The sequence below is a fragment of the Rhyacophila brunnea genome, unplaced genomic scaffold (genome assembly GCF_057557595.1).
Source record: "Rhyacophila brunnea isolate RB1 unplaced genomic scaffold, BYU_Rbru_1.0 scaffold_12, whole genome shotgun sequence".
NCBI lineage: Eukaryota > Metazoa > Arthropoda > Insecta > Trichoptera > Rhyacophilidae > Rhyacophila > Rhyacophila brunnea.
The window spans coordinates 24,009,694-24,036,922 of NW_028232774.1; the positions used below are offsets into that span (position 1 = coordinate 24,009,694).

At 33.6% G+C, this 27,229-nt stretch overlaps 3 protein-coding genes across 3 annotated transcripts; 2 read left to right on the plus strand and 1 right to left on the minus strand.

Annotated features, from left to right (window-relative positions):
- Nucleotides 1–312: 312 nt before the first annotated feature.
- On the plus strand, nucleotides 313–6,861 carry vih (ubiquitin conjugating enzyme vih). Its single transcript, XM_085940164.1, has 2 exons — nucleotides 313–558; nucleotides 6,153–6,861. Exons 1-2 carry the CDS (start codon nucleotides 458–460, stop codon nucleotides 6,580–6,582), a joined length of 531 nt encoding a protein of 176 aa, XP_085796290.1. The 5' UTR covers nucleotides 313–457; the 3' UTR covers nucleotides 6,583–6,861.
- An 8,451-nt stretch (nucleotides 6,862–15,312) lies between these two features.
- Syx16 (syntaxin 16) lies at nucleotides 15,313–21,452 on the minus strand. The gene is made up of 4 exons (XM_085961011.1): nucleotides 21,113–21,452; nucleotides 19,029–19,207; nucleotides 17,610–17,785; nucleotides 15,313–16,641 (listed from the first exon to the last, which is right to left on the minus strand). The coding sequence occupies exons 1-4, from the start codon at nucleotides 21,197–21,199 to the stop codon at nucleotides 15,971–15,973; spliced, it is 1,113 nt and encodes a 370-aa protein (XP_085817137.1). The 5' UTR covers nucleotides 21,200–21,452; the 3' UTR covers nucleotides 15,313–15,970.
- Nucleotides 21,453–21,505: 53 nt separating this feature from the next.
- On the plus strand, nucleotides 21,506–25,837 carry Arp8 (Actin-related protein 8). Its single transcript, XM_085961024.1, has one exon. It carries the CDS (start codon nucleotides 21,712–21,714, stop codon nucleotides 23,413–23,415), a length of 1,704 nt encoding a protein of 567 aa, XP_085817150.1. The 5' UTR covers nucleotides 21,506–21,711; the 3' UTR covers nucleotides 23,416–25,837.
- Nucleotides 25,838–27,229: the final 1,392 nt, after the last annotated feature.

Consider the following 27,229-nt stretch of genomic DNA (forward strand, 5'->3'; position numbering starts at 1 on the left):
GTACTATAATTATAGTACAATACTATAATTTTAATTCCGCGAAAAATGTAAAATACTATAATTTTACGCCAAATATACCAAAATACTATAATTTTAAAGGATTCAAAACGAAAAATGTTCCTGTACTATATATTTTTTAGAAATACTATAATTTTTACGCCTTCGTACTATAATCAGCATAGAAAAAGATGGCAACACTGCCGCGCACACAAATGCAGCCAATTGGACAACGACAAAGTTTTCTCTCTCCCTCTAATAAAAACATACTTTATCAAATTTGTTTCGAGATTCGACCGTTGTATTTTGTTTGCTTGCGTCAGTCCGCCATTTTACATTTCTGAGACAATTTCGGTTTTGATTGGACAAAGTATTTAAATCACAGGAAGTGGAAATCTTGCATCCGACAGACTGTAGCGGTTATATTGCTGAAATTATTCGACTAAATTCTGACATAAAAATGGCTCAAAACGTCGACCCGCATTATTCGATGGCGACGAATCCGTCAAAACATAATGATGACAAAGTAAAACTGAAAGATAATCACGCCGTCAGCAAAAGGTAAGTCGAATACATCCATCAGCCAGTACCTGTTAAAATCTATAATCTTCAATCAATCTCCATCGTATTATATAGATATCATTATTATTACACTATCAATAAAAATACATCGTACTCTAAATAGATAAAAATTTAGACAGCTGTAGTGTAAAGCCATTGAAAGATGAAAATGCCGTTGCACAAAGTGTGTGAAATACTTGGGAATGAGTCAACACTATTGTTTTATCGGGCGCTTTATTCTGCTTACCTACATATTTGCACGTTATCTGAATGATATAGTTTCCATGCAAATATACATTAATTCGATCGACAATCAGACAAGCTCTCCCAAGGTGTTTTCGTTATCATTTAATTACTTAAACCGTTAATTTTTGCAGCATTGTGAGATCTATTCGGAACGTATTCACTAGGTACATATTTTGATTTAAATAGTTTGTTCGCGTAATTATAACAGTTAAATAAACTTGTTCAAATTGAGGAAAAATTTGAATCCGCGTTGTATCACTTGTCTTTTCGGCCCAAATTCTTATAAGAATGATGGCAATTGTCTCACCTGGTATTGACAATTTTCGATCGCCGGATTAGCGTCTCCTAAGGCCAGTAATATTTTATAGAATGCAGAAGAAAATGCAGTCCATATGGGTCAATTCATAGGTATTCAGACACTTGAGTAAGTGCAGAAATTGGCTGCATGTTCTTCATGCAAAATTAACTATAACTAGCTGAGCCAGCTGGCTCTCGCCAGTCTGTCTCGCTAGGTCTTGCTGACAGCTTGGCGTCCTAATGAAATGATATTGGATTTTAATAAAATTGTGAAGTATGCAGAGACGGCGCCGTTTGGCATGTCGCTGATTTGTTACTTTTACAATTTGCAAGTCGTTACTGTCGATATAAATTTAGCGTCATATGTATAGTCTATTATGGATTTTGGCCTTCAGGATGTCATCTGATACCATCCCAGGCTGCTAGACCTAGCATAATACCTGACAATTTGATTGCGATTGAATATAATGTAATAGAAGAAGGTTAGCCATATAAAAAATAAATTTAAACTATTAAGTTATTTTGTTTCATTGTCTAAAAAAATGGTTGCAGCCATAGAATAATATTAAAAAAAAAAAAAAATTGAATTAAAATTTTAGCGATAATATGTTTCACGCTGCGGGACGTTCATATCGAAACAAATGTTGATAAAAGAAGAAACATATAGATCTGAGAGGAAGTAATTATTAGGTTGGAAAAGAATTCGTCCAGCAGTGTATTGATATAAACTGATTATGATAATGGCATTATAAATAGGTAGATTATGTATATTATATAGCGATTATTCATAGGACCAAAAAGAGTGGAATCGGCTTAGAGAAGCCTTCATCCAGCAGTGGATTGACCTGGTCTAATGATGATAACGATGAAATGAATATATTATATTGAAATATTTGATAAATGCAGCAATGTATATATGAAACAGGAATGGAATTAGTTTTGAGAGGCCTTCATCGAGCAGTGGATTGATCCTGGTTCATGATAATAATGACGATATAAATGGGTAGGTAAATTTTAATATCACCAATTTTAATAGATATAGCAGTTCATATGACCAATAGGATTATTGATACAACCTTCATCCAGTAGTGGAATGCGAATAAGCATAGTGATACATATTAATTCTTCTATATAACCACGCGAATGGAAATAATGGATAATACGACGTAGACGACTCATAGTGTGATTAGGGTATGAAATTATCATAATTCACTATTTTATTTGCTTATACGCACGCATGCATTTTACTAATATTATGTAATAAAATATTTACAATATAAAATGAAATAATATTATATACGTTGTGTAATAATTACATATAGTAAATGTCATTTTTAATAATTTACCTCCCTAAAAATAATTATGTTTACGTTGTCTTTGAATATAAAAGTTCGAATAAAAATATTTTAGTCTATGTTTGTTATTGTGAATTATTGTAAAGCTGATAAAATAAATGACAGTCGGATAAATGTCAAAAAATGCAATTAATAAGATTCTGCGGTACAGTTCTGTTATGAGGTATTCAGAGGAAAACACATTTTGAAAATAGCCGATATGTTAGGTTTGGTTAGGTTAACCTAACAAATAATCCAGTATATCAGCTATTTTCAAAATGTGTTTTTCGCTGTATTCCTCATAACCGAACTGTACCAGTATGGACATAATAGGTTAACCGAGTGGCTAACATCCATTTATCGTAAACATAAAAAAATCTGTAGTAAATGTGCCGCAGAGGTGGACATGAGATTTTACAACTTTCTTTTTAGACCAAACCAAACCTAACCTGGAGAGTGAAAATAGTTAGTTTTAACACCACATTTCATAATTGGGGAAAGAGAATAATTGACCTCAATACTTATAATAAATAAATTTACTTCAGTGGGTCCAATTTCAAACAGTTTGAAAAATGTAACACTGATCGGTACTATCAAACATAATTGAAAAACGTGAGCAGAATAGTGCATAATACTATTATTTTAAATAACTTAATAATTTGAAAGTCAAGACAACGTACCTATCACAAAATATGTTATATATGAAATCCATTACAATTTCAATTCAAATACCATCGTTATACATTAATATATACATATCTACGTACTCACCGTAATTACTATATTACCAGATAAATAGAATTAGGTTGGAGAGAACTTCATCTAACAGTAGATTGATCGAGGATGATGGTGATTATAATAATGATTTGAATAGGTACCTAGGTAAATATTATCACAAATTTGATAACATAATTTGTGTACGAAAGGAATGGAATTACTTTGCTTGAACAGTTTGATGAAGGTTTGGATTGATTCAGGTTTTTGAAACCCACAATGACTGAGTGGCTAACATGTCGGCTTATAATGTCGTGGACCTGACAAATACATAATATATTGTTTTTCACGGTCTAAAAATATAATATCAGATATGAATGTGACCGTAAATAATATACGTCAAGTGTTGCACTAAAATAATGTCATAATGACCAGAAAACCAGAATGATGTTTTAAATCAGGAGCATATGCACTTACCTGTCGTATAACTTCATCAACAGTAGATACACAATAGGTATTTGCTTCACAACTTAAATTAGAATGGTGACGGTGACACATCATAAACATACAGCTGTCAGATTGATGTGACATGGTATACTTCGCCGGTAATATGAATCTAATATTATAATTTTATATTATCTAATAACAACTTCAAACGATTGAATGTATTATTAGGATAAGTATAGTGTTTTAATATAATATAGGTACACATGTATTAGGTAGTTTTATTTAACCTCTACTGAAAGCGTAATATTATGTTAATTAAGATCGCACCAAATCGCTTGATTGAGAATAATATCCGGATTAAAAATTCACTAAAACATAAACAATTCGCCAAATCACTTGATTGAGAGTAGTATTCGTTTCGAAAAGTCACCAAAACCTAAATAAACATCTCTTGTTTCTAATACAAAGGCATTATTTATCATATTGTCATTACGATTGACGGAGTAGCCGCCATTTTGAAATATAATATTTTCAGTGTTGCAAACACATCGAAAAAATAAATTCCCTAATTAATATGTGTTGTAAAAAAAGTCACGTGCCGATCGAAAATCTATTGTAAAACAGTCAAAATAACCCTAAAAAACCCTAAAAGACAACGAAATTTATCAAATTCCATACTTTTATACTTGAATAAAGAACGTTTCTCTACTGAATTTTTCATTTAAACCTATTGGACATGACGAATAAGTCACACAATCGCTCGCAAAAACGGGCACAGCTGTAGGATAATAATATATAGGAGATGCTAATGCTCCCCTTCAAAATGACCTATAGTGAATATTGACATTCTTTGATACACATTGAAACAACGGCACTGTCTAAGTATGGTGAACATTTGCTACCCATGGTCCTCGCAGTACAAATGTTGCTCTCTTCACAATGGTGTCTGTCCACATTTACAATGCTTGGGCCATATAGAAATTAGGCAGATGGGACAATTTGGCAACACCAACTGGATGATAAACATCTGGGTGCTACACAAGTCAATGAAATACGTAGACGGACAGGTATAATATAAAATATCCACCTATAATAAGGTGAGGTTTGTAATTGTTGCAAAGACTCGTGTCATTGGTGTGGTTATACATTCCAATATGGAACCATATAGCTACAGTTCAGTGCTAGGTTTGACTGTTAAAGCACACCATCAACTTGAGTCTGCAACAACCATAAACTTTGCTTTATGGTAAATATTTCACATTAAACTTGTTTGTCTACTTATTGATCAGACATGTGTATTTTTTCGCACATTTCATTCACCTGAACAGTGCCCAGATTTCCATCATTATTAAAAAAAACAAATTCATTGAAAGTGATCAATTTCAGCATGTTTTCTTGGAATGTCATATTTTCTACTTAAATTCTTTGATCTGGCACATGTAAGGGTTATGTTAGCCGGCCGCGTATGACGTGGCTGCATATACATAACGGGTGCGGAGGTGGGAGTTTTACACACCAACCCCTCCCCCCTAACCATTCATCACATGTCACCTAATATGAGTAGGCAAGAAGCAAAATGGCTTTTCTCCAATTTTGTAATGCACGTGAGTAGTCTCTTTGAAATGTTTAAATTAGATCAAATAACTTCATTATTTTTAATTAAAACGATGGTCAATGTAGCTCGGCATGCTATAATAAAACTTATAATGTACCTAAAATCCTCAAAACTGTGATTATTTTTATGCACATATCTCAATGTGTAATTGATAGCGAGAAGCCCTTTTGCTGTTGACCTGCTCCCTAAGCTGGCTCTCACATGTAGACCTGCCTCGTCTGTCGCGCAGCCATAAATCAAACCTTCCAAGAACGTTGATCCGATGTTGCATATGAACATCTACCTAGTGACAGTCGCACATAACCTTCTAAACATATAGATATTTGGATGCGGTGAGCCGGTATAGGAATGATCAATTCGTAGGTGTTCGTATGCATCCTGGCGTCTTCGACACACAGCATGGAACTTGTCGATTGCAACAGTAGATTTTTTTTTCAAACTAAAAAGCCACATTCGACCAATCTGCAGAGCTCCATTTGTCAACGTGTGTTTGGTGAATAACGATGACGCCACATCGACGTATTCGACACGCTGCAGGCAAGACGAGTTTTGATGTGAGAACCGGCTTAGACTGAGATATCTATCGATGACCTCTATGACCACGTTTTTTACGTGTGTAGATCACATGTAATAGCAAAAAAGTGGCTCTGTTTGAAAATAGATATGAGATATTTCTTCAATTCTCATCTACATACTTACATCAATTCACATTTAATTATTGGATGTTAACTTATGGAATGAATTGATATCACTGAAGATCATAAGAGACTTAATAACGGATACCATTGCCCGCACTCCCAGTTAAACAAAATGTAAAATGGTTATAATATATGCCTATTCCATTATAGTACTTTTGTCGTAGAAGTTTTCATTTTTTACATTATATTGGGTCAGGTTTTAGGTCAATGTGTTTTTAATCTCTGATATTTTTTACTTTGCAGGCTTCAAAAAGAACTGATGGAATTGATGAGAGCCGCTGACAAAGGTATATCCGCATTCCCCGAGAGTGAAAATCTATTCAAGTGGGTGGGGACGATCTGCGGGGCGTCGGAGACGGTGTACGCCGGGCAGCGATACAAATTGTCTTTGGAATTCCCAAACTCTTACCCTTATTCAGCCCCCGTAGTAAAATTCCTGACCCCCTGCTTTCACCCCAACGTAGGAGCCGACGGCACGATATGTTTGGACATTTTAAAAGACAAATGGTCGGCTCTCTACGACGTGAGAACGATACTCATCTCCATCCAGAGCCTACTCGCCGAGCCCAACGTGGACAGCCCGCTCAATGTGCACGCTTCAGAGCTGTGGCCCAGTCAAATCGATTATAAGAAATATCTAGACAACCATTACGCCAAGCACAGAGACTCGTAGATCAATTGTCTTCGCTTCGCGTCTCTTAGGTTTCAAATGTGAACAATACGATGAGTGCTCGATTCATTCACGACATTTCAAACGATTCCTTGCAATATATTATTTTATAAAACTGTATTTCCTCCGACACAAACTCTATGAAGTATCTGATACTGTTTTCGATTCCAGTGGACAGAGACACATTACTGTGTATATTTTTTTTGTATGATTCTTTTTAATTGGTAGTAATTTTTTTATGTCTGCAATATATTTTTATTTATTATAATAATTATAAAGTGACTTGTTGTTTTTTTTCCTATCAATACCTACTGACCTTTATTGATGCACAAACGATTTAATATATTGTAGGTATTGCGACACGTTTTAAACATTTTTGTGAACTGAGTCACGCTGGTTATTAACCTTTGGTTGATGATTTGGCATAAATGCAGTCAGTGATCATGTTCAGCATGTTTCAACTCTATTATGTGTTACATTTATCTGAGTCAAGAAGGTTCAAATTGACAACAAACTTATAATTTTGTATGAGCAATCTGTAGTGTTCATTTTTAAAATACACAATAGAACCTCCCATCATCCGGATTACTTTTTGATCATCAGTTTCGTATGATTATAACCTAATGAAATTATGCATGTGAATAAAAAAAAAAAATTAGCATGTGCAAGTATGTTTAACCTATAATTTGGAGAGATCCCGGTGTTGGCTATGGAATCAAAGTAACTATTGGTACCTTGATTCAAGCCAGAAAAGCAGATTGGCAAAATTAACACAATTTGTAAAGTATTCCATATGTATGAATATTAGGTAGGAGCAGTTGGCTCAAAGGTAAAGCAATTGCCCTGAATCCGATGGATGCAGGTTCAATAGGTGTATCTATAAAAATGTTACATTATCGAATTTTGTGAATTATTCGTTAAAAATTAGAAAAGGTGAATTTTTCAAAAAATTCTTGGTTTATTTTGGATGTAAAATGTTATTTTTTTGGTTATCTGTACCACCTTCGTCCCCAATTGGTCTGGATAATCTAGGTTCTACTGTATATAATTGCCATTATGGAAAAAGGGCATAAAAATTAAAGTAAAATTCAAATATTCATTATGGATACACCTAATTGTTTCTTCCAAGACTACAGCATAGATAACATACATAAAGACTACTGCACAAATGTAAATGTGAAAATGAGATATGAAAGGCAAATGTACATACTTATTGTCTGCAACACTGCATGCATGGTTTCTGAATTTTTATAAATTCTATCAACTTGCGTGACATGTGTGCACGCACGATTTCATGCGGTAGTGGTGACCTGGATGGCAAAAAACAGCACACAAGAAACTTGTCTTGCTTACACTTGAAAAATGAGATGAAAGTGTAGTTTGCACGCTATTGCTAACAGTAAATCCATGCATGTGTACAGGGGCTAGAATTATTTTATGTGTACACTTGGTTGAGCAAAAACAGTCTACAGTGAAACTGTTCTTGTTTATATGCAGCATATTATATTGTCCTAAAATTTAGGATCTAAATTATATAAATAAATCAAAAATGAAAGTGGATCCGACCCTACTTAAACAAACATGAAACAATAACTAATTGAAGCCAGGAATTATTCATAGTAATTATGTAGTCAAAAACTTTATTTGGACCAATGACAAAAAATAAAAAAACTAGTTTCAGTTGGGAAAGCAATACCAATTACTATGATTACATTTGTTGTATTTTCACTGTCCACTGGTTTCTGGGATATACTGTGCCAATATAATTGAAATATGTACACAGCTTCCTACGCAAACCAGATGACTACCCTTCTCAGGCCTCTAAATTTGTTATACACTTCATCGCTGGTTGTATGCAACATAATTGCAACAGCCGCCCAATTTACCTTTATCGCATCCAACGTATTTACGCTTATATATAAAATATATGGGAATAGCCTGTATATTATTTTGCAGTGAAATAATAGCCAACTCGCAAATTTAAAATAAAATTTATTATTATATACACAAAAAGATTCAGTTTACAGATGTAACAAGGAATGTTTTTTAATACATAAGTAAATATGACTTAAATAATGAGTTAAATGAAATGGAAAAAAAATAAAAATGATTACGAATGTTAAATGGATATAATTTAAATACGGCGATGATTAACTCTTTAGCTACGATAAAGTATTAAGGGGCAGCTCTACAGAATCGGCCTTGAGAATTGAAAATATGATTTTTTTACATGTGGTCCATAATAACTGGTCTACTAGTTAATATAAAGAGGTTGCCGCCAATGCTTGTTGTCTCAATAAACTCCCTCCAAGTGAAGCTATGGGGTGACCAAACAATAGTACTTTCTAATAAATGTTACTAAATTCAATATGTTTACAGTTCTTTGGTGTGAAGTATTGCAACTGATATGATGGATATGATAACTTTTTTGATTATGTGTTAGCCACGATATAAACTTAATAATATATTAATAACTTTTTAACCTGAAATTGTCCGAGAACTAAATATACGAAGGATGTTGACATACATATCTACCTACATTTTTATTTCATGTGCTATCCAAAAAACATTACTAATGAATAGTGTTTGTTTGTAATGTTTAGGACCTACGTATTAAGAATAATAGGTATTGTTTAATTCTAATGCATATTTTTTAAAACGTAGAATTTAGTGTCTGCCTATTATAAAAAGAAAGTGACTTTTTATTGACTGCGTAACTTCACTTTTATACTAGTGAAACAAGTGGTAGGTAGAACCATTATTGCATGTAAAGGCAATGGGCGAAATAATTTATATCATGTGTGCCTAAAAATAATTATTAACATACAGTCACTAGACACATTATTTTTTTATTAATCCATCCGACTGGCGGGCGACGCCAGGGCTGTCGACGCAATTAATTGTATTGTACTTTTAAAATTTTATTTATAATATATTTTATTCAAGTTTTGTGCATCTAATGCCGGGTCCACACTGGCAACATGTCGCTCGACAACCTCGATAAATTTTACGATAATTATCATACTTATCGTAAAATTTAACGAGATTGCCGGCGACATGTTGCCAATGTGGACCCTGCATAATATCCACTGTGGTTCACGTAGTGGCATGGACATGTTGTTTCTGGGGTCAACTAATTCAAGAAGTAAACACCCATGATAGAATTTTTCTAGTTTTAGTTGCATTATATTCCAAAACTCATTTCCGATTTTATAAATGGAAATTTCTTGGTGTACATAGTAAACAAACCTACGAATAAAAAAAGACAGGAAGGAACATACTGATTCATCGCCATAAAAACTGGCAACCAAATTCGCCATTTTGGAAAGCGACGACTTTGCGAAAACAAATATCGTGTGGTCTGCACGTGTGCGGTAAACTTAAATAGGTAATTTTGTGTATTTTATGTTTGTGTATCATGCATTGTTGGCCATATTTTCCGGTCTTTCTTGATTGCCGTGACACAATATGTTCCTTCCAGTCTTTTTTATTCATAGAAAAAAACAGTATGTTCTATTAGTTATATAATGTATTATGAATCTGTAATAAAATAATACACAATTAAAATATTTTCAAATTGAAAAAAACACATTTTCCTAGCTTTGAGCCGTGCTCACTCATGAATGTCATTCTTCATTTAGGTAAGTATATACAAATTTTGGTGTTATCTTGCAAATTAAATAGGTATCTGACCTTTTCACTATATTATACATGTACCTACATGCAAATGTATTGTTTTCAAATAATTGATATGGATTATATACCATCGTATTATTTTCTCGAAATCATAAACATACTATAATGGTATTTGAGTATCAACCTAAGCTCAATTTGAATTAGGTAATAATAATAATATACCCGTAGATATATCAATAGTATGTTTACTACGATATCCACCCAAGTTATCAGTATGTACATACAGGTTTGGTTAAAAACTATGACGAAATTAACATTTTAAAAATATTAATGCATATAATATTTTGACAGCCCTGTTGTCTGATCGGCGGACACGTGCAGTTGTTTATCAAATAATAATGTGTAAGACGGCCGAGAAAGCCAATAATATTTTTTTTTTTTTTAAATAAAATCTCCGATGATTAGTGATTTTTGCGAAAATATCGATTTAAATTAACGTCCTAACGACGCCGATGTCCTTTTGATACTAGATTATATTTCAATCTCCTTCTCTTGAGCCCCCTCTTAATACTCCATTATTTGACTAGAAGCTAAGCAAGAGACAAACATTATTTGAAATGAAATGGAGAAAAAATTATAATTAGGTTCACTAAAATTATTTTGGAATATTTATTGGTTCACACAAATAAATCAGACATTGGGATAAATATGTGTACAATAAAAAATCAATGATGCGATAATACTTTCGAGTGAAAATTAGTTTTGTTTGTAGACGATTTTACTTATGGGATCATCATCACAACCGAATCGAATGTGCACATTCGTCAGTTTACTCGAACGCCTTGAACGAATGCATGCAATTACCGGCTATGCGATCACCACATAACCGAAAACATCACTTTATAGGCCCAGGTGCCATATATAACAGTCGGGTATCTTTGGGAGCGAAGTCTGTGCAATCTGAAGACTAAGATAGATGTCATTATGATGTACCGTCTTTTTTCATGAATCAATATTTCATAATCACAAAATAAAAAAAGACTTTCAAAATATTCTTTAGTCAACACGTGCATTATACATTTAATTGAATTGATACATATATAATAATATAATTATGTAGTAAAATTCCCATCGAAGTTTGCAAAAATTGTCTCATAATTTTTAAGAATTTTGCATTCTATATTTGCCATATTTTTATTTCACGATCCATTCTTTCCAAATATGGCTTTATCGTTAATTTTGGAATAAAAACATTTAAAATAATATTATTTTATGTTTCTAACACACTGTCATTAAATGTTTATTCATATGATAAGACATTTATACATCTCCCTTCAAAGTCTACAGATTGTTAAATAAACGATACCGAAAATCTTTTAACCTTTGTGCTATATGGGCCGATAATATATCCACTTAGTCTTATTATAAACTATATAAATTTAAGATACATGTTAACGTTGAAATTAATCGCTGCTGCAGAGTATTGCAGCATTTATCTCTGAAGCTGTGAATCATGAGCTGAAATTGGCAAATTTGTACATTTTATATGTGCGTTTGATCTAGGGAAAGGACCCAGTGGGTTGGGTGAATCATAACTATTTTTATTTTTTGCTTTCGATCATTTTATGGCTGAAATGCTCTGTTTAGGAGCAAAAATTTTTATTTACCAACTTCAAACAGACTTACGTTAACTCGTAATAAGATTCCAATTGTATTTGTTGCTAACATGTTTTTTAATTGGCTCTACAATCCTGTGCATATGAACCACCTCACGAATAGGTTTCTTAACTGATTTTTGTTTTGCGAGAAATGGATGTTAGTCATTTGGTCCATACTCTGGATCCAAACGCACATTGAATTTTTACCAGTGATTTTAACTCAGGACCTTAAGAATATTAAGCTAGAACAGAAGGATATTAAGCCTGACGCGTAGCCACTCAGTCATTGTTTTTACACATACAGTATAACCCCTATTTTACGTTTTTTAAGGGACTGAAGAAAAAAAACCTAATTGGAGGGAAAATGTAAAAGGGGGGTATTGAAAAAAAGAACATTTAAATTTTATGTTTCTAAAAAAATAACGTTTTATTAAAAAACAACATTCAATTAAAATTTTTATTGAAAAATCGTTCGAATGTCACGACCCAATCATTGTCAAGTGCGCGTAACTCGCATATTTTGAATATTTCCGACGTAAATCGCGGGAAAGAAAAACGTAAATGCGGGTATTAAATGTACTGAAATACATCGGGACTGAAAAAAATACACGCAATTGCCGGGAAAACGTGAATTCCGGGCACGTAAAAACGAGGTTATACTGTAATTGATATTGTAAAATAATGATGAGTCATAAAAAAAGAGAAACAGAACATTATTGATATTAATACAAACTACATAATTACAATCAGCATAGATAATATAAAATACAACACACGATAATAAGTCATTCAGAAATATAACATTGCATTAGTAGTTAGGTGTATATGTAGGTACTAGATCCAGAAAAGTATTAACTGCAAAGTACTAATTCTCAGATAAGATAACAGTATCATTGACAAAAAGAAAACACAATATGCCACGCTCTAAAATTTTTGAAAATTTACTTTAATTTACTTCAGGTGAGAAATTCTTACCTCTTAGTCTAATGTATACACTGGCTTCTCATTCAGGTTCAATTCCCGTTGAGGTTGCAACACATCTATGTGATTTTCTCAAACCGTGAGCAGGTATTAAGGGCCAATAGTTAAAATTTGTCGTAATTAGTATATCACCTTGTAGCATAGTGGACGATGCGCACGGGGCGGGGCGTAAACCCAAGAAATGCAGGTTCGAATCCTGCCGGGTGTCTTACTTTTTTCAAAAAGAGTTTTTCTATCGGTTATAATATATTTTCTCAGAAGTGTTTTTCAAAATTATGTATGTTCAATAATTAGAATGGTACATTCTTAAATCTTGTGAATTATTCGTTGAATAAAAGAAATAGTTAACAGTATTTTTGTTCTTCCTAGAAAATTTTGAATTTGTGACATACATAATATTACTGTTTGTCAAATGATACCGACTTTTATGATACCCAATTTAATAATCCGATGTAAATAAATATCCATCAGTAAGTTCATATGTAAGTAATCTCGTTAGTGATTTAACTCGTAGCAAAATTATTGATAATGTATCCGTACATACACTTCTAACAGTATAACCATAAAATACTTGATGCCATCGATCCATCAGTACAAGTTGTCCGCTGAGTGAGGGCGCCACATGCAAACATTTTTTGGCATATTCAAAACTTTTTATATTTTGATGAGTTTAGTTCTAAATTCGAGCACCTGATGATTTATGATGGTACATTTTATAAAATGGACAGTGTTATGAAATTATAGATCAAAGAATATTTATGAAAAAACATGATATTATGTACTTAGTACTTATTCCACACAATTGATCGGGACCAGTTTCATCTGTTTAAACGAGATATTCCCATAACATAATTAAGACAAGTACAGGTGCCAAAATATAATAAAAAAAAATTAGTTACGAGCAGTTTTCAGATTCACATGTAAGCCACCTATTTATGTATTTAACTGTTTGATACAAAAAGATTTCAGAATTTTATTCCTAACATTGGAGTATATCCCATGGACATGTATAAATATATAAAAAAAACAATAAATATTTGTAAATCTTTCGACACAGTCAGTATATTCAATTGATATAGAATAAAACTGAATTTTAACGGACATTATCTTAAGGCAAGAGTTATTAAAACGATTTGACAATTAATAGTCAATTAATTAATTATCTATAATGCCAAAACCAAATCCATGCATTTGATTATTGTACATAACATTATAACAATTGCAATTTAAAAAATAATTCTGGATTTAATATTAGGTAGGTATATGAAATTAAACTGACCGATACACAATTTAATGACGATTCAAAAACATTTATAATTTTTAACATATTGTGAGATAGCTACTCCCACACTTTTATTAGATTATCTAGCGTCCTATTTTCAACAAATCAGAGTTGTAGAGATAACAAACGGTGGTACTATCAAAAATGTTGGAGAAAACTGTCTTCTGCTAGATCATGGTTTCCCAAAGTGGGTACTGAAAGGATTACTGGCGGCAAGTAAGCAATAATAAAATTTGGTGATATAGGCTCATCTTTCTCAACACAAATTATTTTTAATTTTACTGATTTGATTAATAATAACTTTATTTTATATTTAGAAATACAGTGCAACCCCCGTTTTACATGTCTGGAATTCACGTTTTATCTCTCTTTGCGTGTAGTTTCTGTAGTCCTGTTTCATTTTAGTACATTTAATTCCCAGTTTTAAGTATTTATTTCCCGTAATTGACAACTTAAATTTTCAAAATTCAATTCAGTGCATGACATCATCGAAATTAATTCCAGATGCATGCGTGCACTCTATTTATAGACAACATGTCTGCAGTGCCCAAGACCGAGGTTACACAACGCAACGGTTACACAATGATTGTATAAGTTTATTGTTTATTTTTCAATACCCTAAATATACATTTTCCCTTTCTTTACCTTTTTTGTCAATCCCTTCAAAGACGTAAAATAGGGGTTTCATTGCAAGTAGTAGGAAGGGGGGTTTTTTGAAAAAATATCTTTAGGGAGTGGTAAGCCAAAAAGATGGCAGTTTCCCTATCAAAATCCCTGAGGTAACTTTCTGTTTGTCATAAGTGCCATTTTTCTATGCATTTTGATTTCAGAATTTGATAGAAAATTAGACTAGCACATCTATTCTATACACAAGGCTATGTTTTAACAGCACCTCTCTTGGCTTTGTTAACTTTATGACAGTTTAGGCGTTAACTTATTGTAACAATTAACTGCCTCAATACATACATATGATAAGCTACCCTCGATAGCCGCCTTGTGTATAGAATATGTGTGCAGGTCTTTTTTTGCAGCTTCATTTTCATAAATTTAAGCTACATACTTACAGAAAAAGGTTTTCTTCAACATCTTGGGGTAATTGAATTTGCAATGTAGAGTTGAATTTGATTAAAATAAGCTTTGATAATTCGGTGTGCTCTGATAACAAGTATTTTTTTTGTATATACCAGTGGTGACGGATGGGTGGAGGTAGACTGTGGAGATTCAACATAAATAGAGCACACTACACTTTGTCAGATATGTTTATTTGTTTTTATTGAACTAAGAATACAAATTGCGGATGGCGTTAGTTATTTGTTGAAATTTAATTAAGCCTTACTGCCTAAACCACAATAGTAGAGGTAGGCTGTGCAGATTCGACAAAGATAATACACAATTTTTCAGTCATACTTATTTGTTTTCATTGAATTAAGAATACAAATTGCAGATGGTCTTTCGATTAAACCCTGTCTAAACTAAACTATTTTAGATAGAAGAATATTTTTTTATCTAATAATAATTATGGCTTGCTTTAGGCAGAGTTTAATTAAAGTTTAAAAACTAACCTACACAATCTGCAATTTGTACGTCTGACAAAGTTTAATGTGCATTATTTATGTCAGATCTTCAGTCTACCTCCACCATACGCCACTGGTATATATATATAAAGTGCCTTCATAATATATTTAAGGTAATATAATATATTAAATTTGTCAATTCATCTTATAATCATAAAAATAATTTGCTAAATAAAGATACTTGGGAAGATAAATTATCACATAAAAATGTTACACGCAATAAAAATTATTGTAAAAGTATTAAAGCCTAACTATTTACCCTACGTTTTAATGATTACAAGCAACACGAGTAAAACAGTTATTGTACCGCCTAAAATAAAAATACACCTCATTTTCCCGTTCTTCCTATGATACGTATCGGCCTTTTGCAGCTGTTTGTAGCCTTCTTTGACACTGACCTCTGTTTGCTCAACGTTATAATCGATTCTGTCGAGGACAGTTCCCTGGTCCAGCACCGAGTGGGATACATCTTTGAAGATGTCGTGTAAGTCCATGATGGATCGAACGATTTTGTTCACCTCTTGCTCCCGGTGCTGTGCCATCTTTGTGTTGTCTTCTTGGTAAAGAAACATTTGCTGCTGAGACATTCTGGCGTTGGCCGGCTTCTGAAATGCTTCATCGATGTCTTGGTCTTCTTCTTCAAAGAATATACTGGAATTTCTACTGTTCTTTGGTTGCATTTTCGACGACGATGCCTCGCCATAGGAATGGTTTTGATTTGTGGTTTTTAGGTCTAGGAAATTTGATCCATCGTCCATGTTGAGATCGTCAAAGTTGGGTAATTGAAAGAATGCGTTTGATCTTTCTTCTCTCGAGGTGATCGATTTTAAATATTCGCTCTGTCCTATTCTGAACGTTAGACTGAGATCTTGAAGAGTGGTCACGAGGGAAGACAGCACATTGTGGGTGAGACGCTGTTCTAGAGATGAACCTTAAATAAACCATAATCGTATGTACTTATCGCTGATTATGAGATATATTATATAATCAGGTACCAAAAGATTTAATTTAATATTTAGGTATACTTTGAATAAACGCAGATGCGATTTCTCGCAGATGCAGTGCACAGGAAATAAGCATTATTGTTATGGTTGTTATTCTTGAGTGCACTTACACCGAACCTATTTTATTGCATTGCTATTTTTTGTTTGACACTGTTCCGACTATGTTTTATTCTCTGTCAAAACTCACGGTAAAGTGGTATGTTTATAATATTCTATTGCATTCAATTTTATAACCATATTCATTCCTTATCGAAAATCACAGAGTGAAGTTTATATTAAAAGACTTTTTACAAGATATTGTTGGTAATTTCAGCCGAGGGGTCGAAGCTGCGACCCACGGGTGCTTTACCAACCAGGCCACTGTAGGCGAATGATAGCCATACAACATCACAACCTTTTTGACCATTATGTTGTCTGAAAATGAGCTATCTTCCAATTAAGGCTATACTTCAGCTGAGGCATGGTCTAAAACGATCGTGACTATGCGACCCGCAGATTGTCCATTTAATGTTATGTTTATTGTTATTTAAGTAATAATAATAATATATTCATTGACATGTTTTGTTTTTCGAGTAAATATGTAACATTTTTTAGTCATCTTTAGTCGACTATCGCTCTCCTATTGGCAACACTTGCAAAATTACGTCCCACCTACTGCTGAAAATTATTTGCCGTATCACTGAAGTATACCCTTAAGATTTAACTTCTCTACATGAATGTCAACATGGCATAAGACCATGAACAGTCATAAAATACATAATAAGATAAATGCTATTTGTGTGACTATTGTATACTGTAACTAGAATGCATTTAAGTTACTGAACAGATAGTAGTAAAATTGATAAAATTTAATTCAACAGTCTCGGCCGTATATAAAAACACCAGTGTCTCTTACCTTGTCTACATTGCCCTTTAATGACTTGAGCCAGCCTGTGTGCCGTGGAGAAGTGCCGTGATATTTCGGAAGTCAATCTTCCAGCTAATTCTTCTTCAGCACAGCTGTCGTCCAGAGTGGGCCTTTGGACGTGGCGGGAGTGAACTTGCTGCAGTTCAGATATCTTTGTGCGAAGTCTGTTGCAACGGGAAATCAAATGAAACAATGAAGATTACATTTCAAAGAAGGAATTAATTACATACGGATAGAGCGGTGATTCTCAACCGGGTTCAGAAATTTTGTAACAATCCGCAAGAGCTTGCGAAAAAGGATACCTGTGGGTCTATTCTATGCTTATCGACCGCTAAAGTGATAAAGTGAAAAATATTATCACACTTAGGGTAGGTTTGTATCAAAATATTAGCACTTATTGTAACAATTACACGAAGCCGGTTTTTATTGTTGCAATAAGTGCTATATTTTAACAGCACCTATCTTGCTGCTGTTAAAATATCGCACTTATTGCAACAATAAAAACCGGCTTCGTGTAATTGTTACAATAAGTGCTAATATTTTGATACAAACCTACCCTAAGTTTGATACTATTTATCAATTTAGTGTTTGATAAGTATAGAATAGACCCACTGAAATCGTAATGGTAATAGAGGTGATAAATAAAAGGTTTCATTTGAACTATTTTGAAAGTTTAGCTTAATTAGATATGAACGAATAAAACTTGAGGAAATTTAGTTGTTAATAAGAATTATTGTGACTGTTTACTATGCACTGTTACTTTTGTTCATATCATAGCGCTAAGCTGTGCACGATAACATTCCAATAACAGTACATCATTGATTTGTTATGAAAGTGTGTTTTGACAACCCAATCATTGGTGACAGATTAAGACAGGTGTGCAAATAATACAACGGCTGAAAGGAGATGACGAAGTGAGTAATTTTATTGTGGATGGGCGGGGCGGGGCGCGTATCATAATTTTAAAGATTTTCTTTGCATGTATTCTTTTAAGACGGCCACGCAGAAATAATACAATGTAGTAGTTGGGTGGTAATGAATTTGGAATTTTTTTTAAATAAACACAGTAAAGGGTAGCATTTTAACTAACTTTAGATAACTGCTTTATAAATAAATACCTTTTGTAATTTACCTCTCTGCGCATCTATTCTATACACAAGGCTGCCACCAGCGGCTATTGAGTGTAGTTTATCATATTTACGTATTGAGGTATTATAATTGTTACAATAAGTTAGCCGTCCAAACTGTCAAAAAGTGCTCAACAAAATGTAGAATAGGAAACACTGTATCCATGACGTTGGTCTCATCGCTGCCATTTTTTTTTATATTAGCTCAATAGTCAAATTGATTGTATATGAAATTACGACATACGTCACAGTTTCTCAATTATAAGGAAACTTGAGTTACCTGGTCATGACATACTGGGCCTCCTCCAAGGAATCTGCCCATGCAGGCGGTAGTGACGCCCCGCCTCCCGGAGCCCCGCTGCTGCCCCTCCGGCTGAGACTTCCACCTTCGATGTCAACACCTCGGAGACGCAATGACGCTGATTCATCGCGCAGAAGCCGCACTTGATCTGACATAGTCTAAAAATAGATAATTTTATTGTAGAAAGTAATCAATCCTAACAATCTAAAAGATTTATTTGAATTTAGGATGCATGAGCTTGTAGATGAAGGTTGCAAAGTAGGTTTAAACATAGATGTTTCGAGGACAAAAGTAATGGATTATCTGTTTGAATGACCTAGTCAAATTGAATGGGTCAACATTTGCGTCCATCTCGGAGCACATATATTTATCGACGGAGTTATATGACGAGATTGTTCGCAGAACCAAACTGACATGGAGCACATTTAGTTCCCTGAATATTTACATTGGCCTGCTAAGTCTGCCATGCCTGTAAAGTGTTCAACCAATGTGTGCCACCATGGCTCATGCATATATGTTAATCCTTAATGTAAGATAAATATGAAAAACTACGAGTAGGAAAGGTGAATGTTGGGCATAAAGTGGAAAGACCACAAGAGAAAGCAATGGATAAGGATGCAGACAAAAAAGCATGGATGGTCTGTAGCATCAGTTTAAGAAGAAATATACCATATTAATATTTATTTTTTTAAAACATGTCTGATCTTAAAGAAGATTATATGGCCATAGGTTGCATTTACAGTTTTTTGTTTTTACAAGAAATGGATGTTAGCCACTTGCTCAACCTATTAGGTCCATACTATGACTCCAAACACAAATTGAAAAACAATATGTGTATCTGCCAAGTCCAGGATTCAAACCTGGGACCCACAACATTATAACCTGACACGTTAGCCGCTCGGCCGTTATTAAGCCGACGCAGTGGCGGCTAGGCCATCGTTGGAATATTAGTATACACCGATATCTGGTTATGTGCCAAAGCAAACATGTTCGCGGATATGGCCGGGTGTACAGTGCTGGCCATACAAAAAACGTGGACTTATTCGCCTGTCTTTGAAGACAGAATGCCAGTCTCAGGAGTTTGTTTTGAATAATTTAAAATTCGGAAGAATACTGGTCCAATAATGAGACATTTAGCATATGACTGGTGAGTGTTTATGATTATCTTTCAATATACCTACCTATTTCACAAAAAAGAAAAAATAAGGTTTATTTTTGCAAAGAAATTCGCGGCCTCTCACATGCCGCCACACAAAACCTCCCGGCACTGATCAGGTTTATATATATTATTGAGAAAACAGTTGTCCTAAATTCTGAGGAATACATTTTTTTGTCGGGGGAGATGCTTTTTATTTTGGTAGTATCTTAATGTTTGTTACTTTGACACACATTTACGGAAAAGTTCAAGGACATACGTTAAAGTGCCCACCACCACCCGTCATATATGCATAGCCGTGGATATGCACGGCCGCTTTCTATGACGCTTTAAACGTGTCTGAAAGAAGTGATTTTAAGTGCTCATTCCGTCCCGAGACGGAGCCGCACGGGACTGATGCTGCAACCATGCACCGTAGTGCCTTAAGAAGAAAGTTAGGTAAGGTATCATACATTTGATACAATTAAGAGTCCATTAAAGCTATGTTTGATCAATATAAATACTTTTCCCAAAAAGCATCTTCCCCAATAAAAAGGTATTTCTCAAAATAACTCTTATTACTTCGTTGAAATAATCTGTTTACAGTATTTGTTCTTTGATAAATGAGTATTTACAATGTGGTGTGATACGGCATTTACCAATGTGAAAGATAGTAAGTTGTAAGATTACAACATATTGGTCAAAAAAGTACCTAAAAGCAACAAAGTAGCTCGGTCTGAAAAGACAATTTCAAACCTGCTGCCAATTTATTTTCAGAGATACCCATTACATCATTATTTGCGAATTTTATTTAGTTGAAAGGAAGCTGATGATAATAACATTCTAGAGACAAAATGGCATGCAAAGTATGAAAGGATCATCGTTTTGTGTCAACCCATTGAAAAAAAACTACGAACAATCTGTTTACCTGTTCGGCGTATATATGCCGGCTTTGTACTGCATTGTTTCGCATCAGAACAAACACGTCTGTTAAACTTCTCGTCGACATTTTCATATGAATAATTTGACATAACGTTACACAAAACGGTTATTATTTATTTACAAATAAATCCATATGCATTTACGATAGTTGGGTCCACAAATTTTGACGTTTCTGCTGATGACATCTGTTTAGTGCTGCCAGGAAATTCATATTAGGATCACAGCCCTATCCTTCATGGATGATCTTTATTTTGTAAATCCGTGATTTGATTTTTAAATTTATTAATCTGTATCATAAAATAATCATATAAAAAATAAATTATCCTATTATAAATTTATGTACTTCTTTGGTTTATGATACCATAGATAATATAAGTTGACATTGAGTAGACCATAGACTAATATCGACTGTCAAAAATTAAGAAAACAAAACTGCTGTCAAACTTTACGACTTACGTTGTTATTTTCAGTATCACACGTCTCATAAATTGTAAGAAACATGCCTTTATTGGAGTAATTTATTTGTAACAAAAACATCAAAGGTGCTTTTTTTTCAATTTTAAAAGAAAACTTTCATAACCTAAAATGCCGGTTTATCAGGAGCCCGATGCCGAACAATTCCAACAGTTCCCTACGCACAATATCATCGTTATTCACCCAGGATCCCTTTACGTTCGCATGGGTAGAGCTTCAGATCTGATTCCGGTCAAATCGCTGCACTGCATCGCTAGAAAACGACGGCTCGGTGGCATTCCCTACACGGACCCGTTTATCCCGCCATTCGTGACGAAAACAAAAGAACTCGTCGAAGAAATGGAAGAATGCAGACTACAAATTTCGCACACTCTTCAAAGCTGCATGCAGTCGAATGGGGCCAGGCGATACGCGACCCCTCCCCAACAAATTGCTGCGTTTAATCGGCGATCGCCACCAGAAACTGTCGGTGTAGTGACCCCTGACTGGATGCAGTTTAATAGTGACGTAATAATTGGGAAACAAGTTCTAAATTTGAATCCGGATGACCCGTTTAATGTACATTTTCCATATAAGCGTGGCGACTTTAATATACATGATGGAATTGGTGGATCACTAACTTCTGTACTAAATGATATTGTAACAATTTGGCGGTGGATTATACAATTCAAATTGGGGATACCAATAACCGATTTGGATAAATACAGATGTGTTTTATTAATTCCAGATATTTATAAAAGAGGTCATTTAAAACATTTGGTTTCATTGCTGTTGAATGACTTAGGATTCGGACATTGCTTCTTAGTTCAAGAGAGTGTTGCGGCAACTTTTGGAGCCGGATTAGGATACGCTTGCGTCGTTGATGTCGGTGATCAAAAAACTGCAGTGACTTGCGTCGAAGACGGTATCTCGCACAGAAGTACTCGGCTACGTATGGACTACGGCGCTGCGGATGCATGTCAAACTTTAACTTGGTTATTGCAAAAAAGTGCATTTCCTTACACAAACTGGGATGAAAATTTCCCACAAGATGCTATGCTAATGAGAAACCTTTATCAAGAGTTCTGTCACATAAATTTAGACACGTGTGGACCTCAAGAAAAAAGCTTCACTGTCCATAAACCCGGATTAGATGTAGAAAAGTATACATTACAAGTCGGAGACGAATGTATCATTTCTCCTTTAGCCTTATTTAATACCGATTTACTGTCTATTACCGGAAGTAAGACAACTAGAACGCAAACAGTCCAATCTAGCGATCCGGAAGATCCGTTTGACGCGGAATATTTACGAGAAACCGGTAGAAAAAGAGAAAATGTCGAAGGTATGGTCGGCGGAAACGCTGACGTAACAGGAGGACTCGATGGAACAATGGAAATCCAACAATCTGTAAACCCTGATGAAGATATTGTAGTGGACGCTTTGGAGAGCGGCGCAGTCGAAGGATTGATACTAGCGCCCGAACAGATTCTAGGATTGGATGCTGCCGTTCTACAATGTATAGATCGGTGTCCAAACGACGAACTGAAACGTAAAATGTACGCCAGCATTCTTATTGTCGGCGGCGGTATCAAGCTTCAAGGTCTGACGAGATGGCTGCAGAATAAACTGGCATTGCAGATACCATATCTTTACAAGACTGATCAAATTGACATCGTTATCTGCCCGAAAGATACTGATCCTGCTGCCACGGCTTGGAAAGGGGCTGCGATAATGTCATGTCTGGAGTCTGCCAATGAACTTTGGGTGAATCAGAGTGAGTGGCAGAAGTATGGCGTCAAGATCTTGAGAGAACGCGCTCCTTTCATCTGGTGAATTATTTAAGTATATGTATCACAAAATGAAGTGAAGTTTTATTTAGACACATTGTTAGAAAAAATATTTTTCATAACACTTGTATCGACATGCTGTTGTTCCATTATTTTGAGCTATAAATAAAATCTAAAGCTGCGCAGGTTCAAATTCTGGATCTGGGAAATTCATATGTTGTTTTGTCAATATGTATTTTATCAGAGAATAGATTCAATGAGTTGAACAAGCATATAAAAAATCTGTTACAAATAACCTCAATAAAACGCAGTGATCTATTGTATAAAGAAATTTCTACTCGAAAGTTATAAAACTTGATTGAGCAGATCTGTTACTATAGTACAGTGTCTGTCAAACTGTGTGCCGCGAGAAGTCTCAGGGTGTGCCTCAAAACTCTTCATTTTAAATAATGCCTATTCATTTAAATTTTCTAAAAGCCTCATTTTCTGAGCTGGAGTAGTCAGCATTTTGAATATCGCTTTGGAGTCAATATCTTCAATTGGCTACATCTTGCAATTAAATCTCTGTTGCCGTTTGGATCGTCGTATCTTGGTAACAATTAATAATAATTTGGTTTTTCAGCGCTCGTGGAAATGAAATAAAAAAAAAAAACGAGAGCGGTTACACTTGGTAGACGAGGAGTTACGTGTTTGTTTATCTAATTTAGAGCCATGTTTTGACAGAATTCTTTCCAAAAATCAACAATTGCATTCTTTCCACTAATAAAATTATTACCACCTATGAATTCTTTCGACCATGTCCGATCCTAATAGGATCATATGGACCTCCACAGAGTGGAGCTTTGTATTAACAGATTTTATTTTTACGAGAAATGGATGTCAGCCACTTGCTCAACCTATGTTTATAATAATATAAATGTTGATAAAATATTAAAAATTTTTCTTACCTACAATATGATTTTTTCCTTTATTCATATTGATAAGGTACCTACATTTACTTTTTGAAGTCATTTTTATTTGGTGTGCCGCGGAAAAAATCCCATTAACCAGTATGCCGTGAAGTAAAAAAGTTTGGCAGACACTGCTATAGTAGAACAATTGAGTCATCGAGTCGCAAATCCCACTCTGGATATTTTTAGAACCTCCCTATTTATAAATTACATTTCCTTGCAAATTCAGATATTTTCTTATCTACGTAATATATTATGTATGAAGTGAAAACTGTTTTTTGTGATTCAAGTAGGAAAAGTAGTCAGAGCAATAGACCCACAGGGGGGGTTCCAATGTAGCAAAAAAAGGAAGTGAAAATTTTTTACTATTATTTTTATGCGAATTCAAGCTCCTTGCTCTTGAGGAATCTTTTCTATGTTGGCTAAACTGGACAAACATGGCATCCAATATGATTTGTTGTCAAGTTGTTGGCCGTATTATTTAATTTGGAATATAATAAATAACATTGTTATTATACCTTGGTACATATGACATACGTTCATTTTGATTTCTACATTAAAAAGTAATGATTTCAGGGCAAATTTAAAGTACTTCATTCTTTGATGATACGGGTACTGTATAGCTGCCATTCTGTTTATTTTTTATTACCTAAGGAATTATTGCACATCATCAAAGTTTTGTAAGTTCAGTAAATTTTATTATCAACAACACTGTCGAAGGAGATTTTTTGTTTAAATTTTTGACAATTCAAGCATCATGAACATGGACTCTGACAACTGTAAGTTTTCTTTGGGGAAAAATAAAACAAGCTTTTCATAATAATGAAAAAGTTTCAATACAGTATTATTTATTCAATTATGACGACAAGTACATGCATAATTCGACAGCCGAGTATGAAGTAGTATAGTTTTGTAAATCATGTAGACAATATAAACTAAATGATGATTATTTTGTACATTACAGTCATATTATACAATATACATGTAGGTTTAATTCATATCTAAAGATATTGGATGTGAAAATTAACATTCAATTACCTACTGTATAGTGAAATTAGGTACATTGCTGCAATATTTCTGGTGACTTATTTTATTAAAAATGTAAAATTGGACTCCTCGCAGTCATAAATAAATACCCATGGATTATATTTTGTATATGACTTACTTATTGCATCATATGGTTGGTGGCCATAAGTCAGTAGGTATGTATTTAGATTTGATTTTTTTTTAATTTGCAGCAGAATACATCACATGGTGTAAGATTGGCAAATGAAAATTATCAATATTATATATATTAAAACCAAGCAGTATTAGTATTTCGTCGTCAGTTAATAAATGGATACTTAATTATGACTGACTTTAGAATGAGATTAAAAATATATGAAAAGACAATTAATTTCTATAATTTGTATAGATAAGTACACTTACATTCTTATCAGCTATGTAAATGAACAAAAATATGTTTTTTTTTCAAGTTTGAACTATTGTATATGGAACTATTTGAAATAAATAAAACGATGACTTAAAAATATTTCCAGACTTTTTATTTTCTGAATTAAATATTATTTGTTTAATTCTTGCTGGACAGATTTTTAAGTACGGACTGCAAAAATTACACATTTCTATAAAAAAAAAAACAATATTTTTTTAAAAAACATGATTGACTACTTATTTTTAACTGATACTTGCATCAAATAGTGTAGTAAAATATGAAACTACAATTCAACATGCGTAATAATAAAATTACATTAACATAAATACTCATTTACTTACTTTAAAACTTTCTTTACCATGTTATAATAAATTAGTAACTAATAAATATAAAATAAAAAATCATTTCAATCTAAAATAAGTGCAATAGAGATGACAATCACAAAAAGTATGTATCGTATTGACACAGGATGAGATTCAAATTATATACATATTATCGTTATGTAATATCAAAAGGCTTAATTAAATCAATTCATTTAAATTATTTGATACAATTAATAAAGCATACTTTGTCACCTCGGTGGTGAACTGACCTATTTATACACTATTCGTGTCACAGACACGTGTGTTGAATTTTTTTGTCTTATAACTTTGAATTTATTATTTATATAGCTTCACTACCATATTATTTGATATTTTTAAAGTTGTTCAGTCAAATAAAACCATTTACGAGATATTAAATGGATAATACATGATTTATGAAAAACCTCAGTAAACATACATACTGGAAAAATGGCTGACCAAGTAGGATTCGAGCCTCGTATCCTATTACTGTCCGGGTGACGGTTCTCCCAATTGAGATATTTCCCACCTATGACTCTGCGAATTAAATCTAATATCCGCGTCATTGAAGGTATTCCAAAACATCACCAGCTTTATGATCAGTGTACATAATGCTATTTCTAACACAACTCATAGAACCAACGCACAACATCAGCCGAATTGAATTAATAATAATATGGCTAGTAATTTGAAACAATTAAAAAAATAAATAAACATTGGTTCCTAAGCAAGCGGATCATGTATATGAGAGGGTAGAGTGGATATATCAACAGACATTTTTCCGAGGAATGGCTGACAAACAAAATATAAACCCAAAATTGCGTGGCATCATCTACAGATAACCCGTTATCTGTATCATTTGACTAAATAAATTATAAACAGCATTTCAAAAGATTATTGCTATCCTTCATAAGAAAGGTATAGGTATTTGGGATATTTTTCCCATACATGGCCATATTTCTCAGAATACATGGAAATTACACAATACCTCATATTTTTAAGTTACATAAGAAGCTTACTACTATATATTGATATATTGGCAATTTTAATTTGATGTTAAACAATACACCAAACTCTCATTTAACAGAAAATTTTATTCCTAAAAAGTTATCTGTTAATTGAAATGTACGTCTTATT

Excerpts from the sequence above, each read along its gene's own strand:
- Arp8 (XM_085961024.1), top strand. The coding sequence starts at position 21,712 with ATGCCGGTTTATCAGGAGCCCGATGCCGAACAATTCCAACAGTTCCCT.
- vih (XM_085940164.1), top strand. The coding sequence starts at position 458 with ATGGCTCAAAACGTCGACCCGCATTATTCGATGGCGACGAATCCGTCA. Across the intron at positions 559-6,152 it reads AATCACGCCGTCAGCAAAAG|GCTTCAAAAAGAACTGATGG; the intron begins GTAAGTCGAATA and ends TTTACTTTGCAG.
- Syx16 (XM_085961011.1), bottom strand. The coding sequence starts at position 21,199 with ATGAAAATGTCGACGAGAAGTTTAACAGACGTGTTTGTTCTGATGCGA. Across the intron at positions 17,786-19,028 it reads GCCCAGTATGTCATGACCAG|ACTTCGCACAAAGATATCTG; the intron begins GTAACTCAAGTT and ends CCGTTGCAACAG. Across the intron at positions 16,642-17,609 it reads TAAAGGGCAATGTAGACAAG|GTTCATCTCTAGAACAGCGT; the intron begins GTAAGAGACACT and ends GGTTTATTTAAG.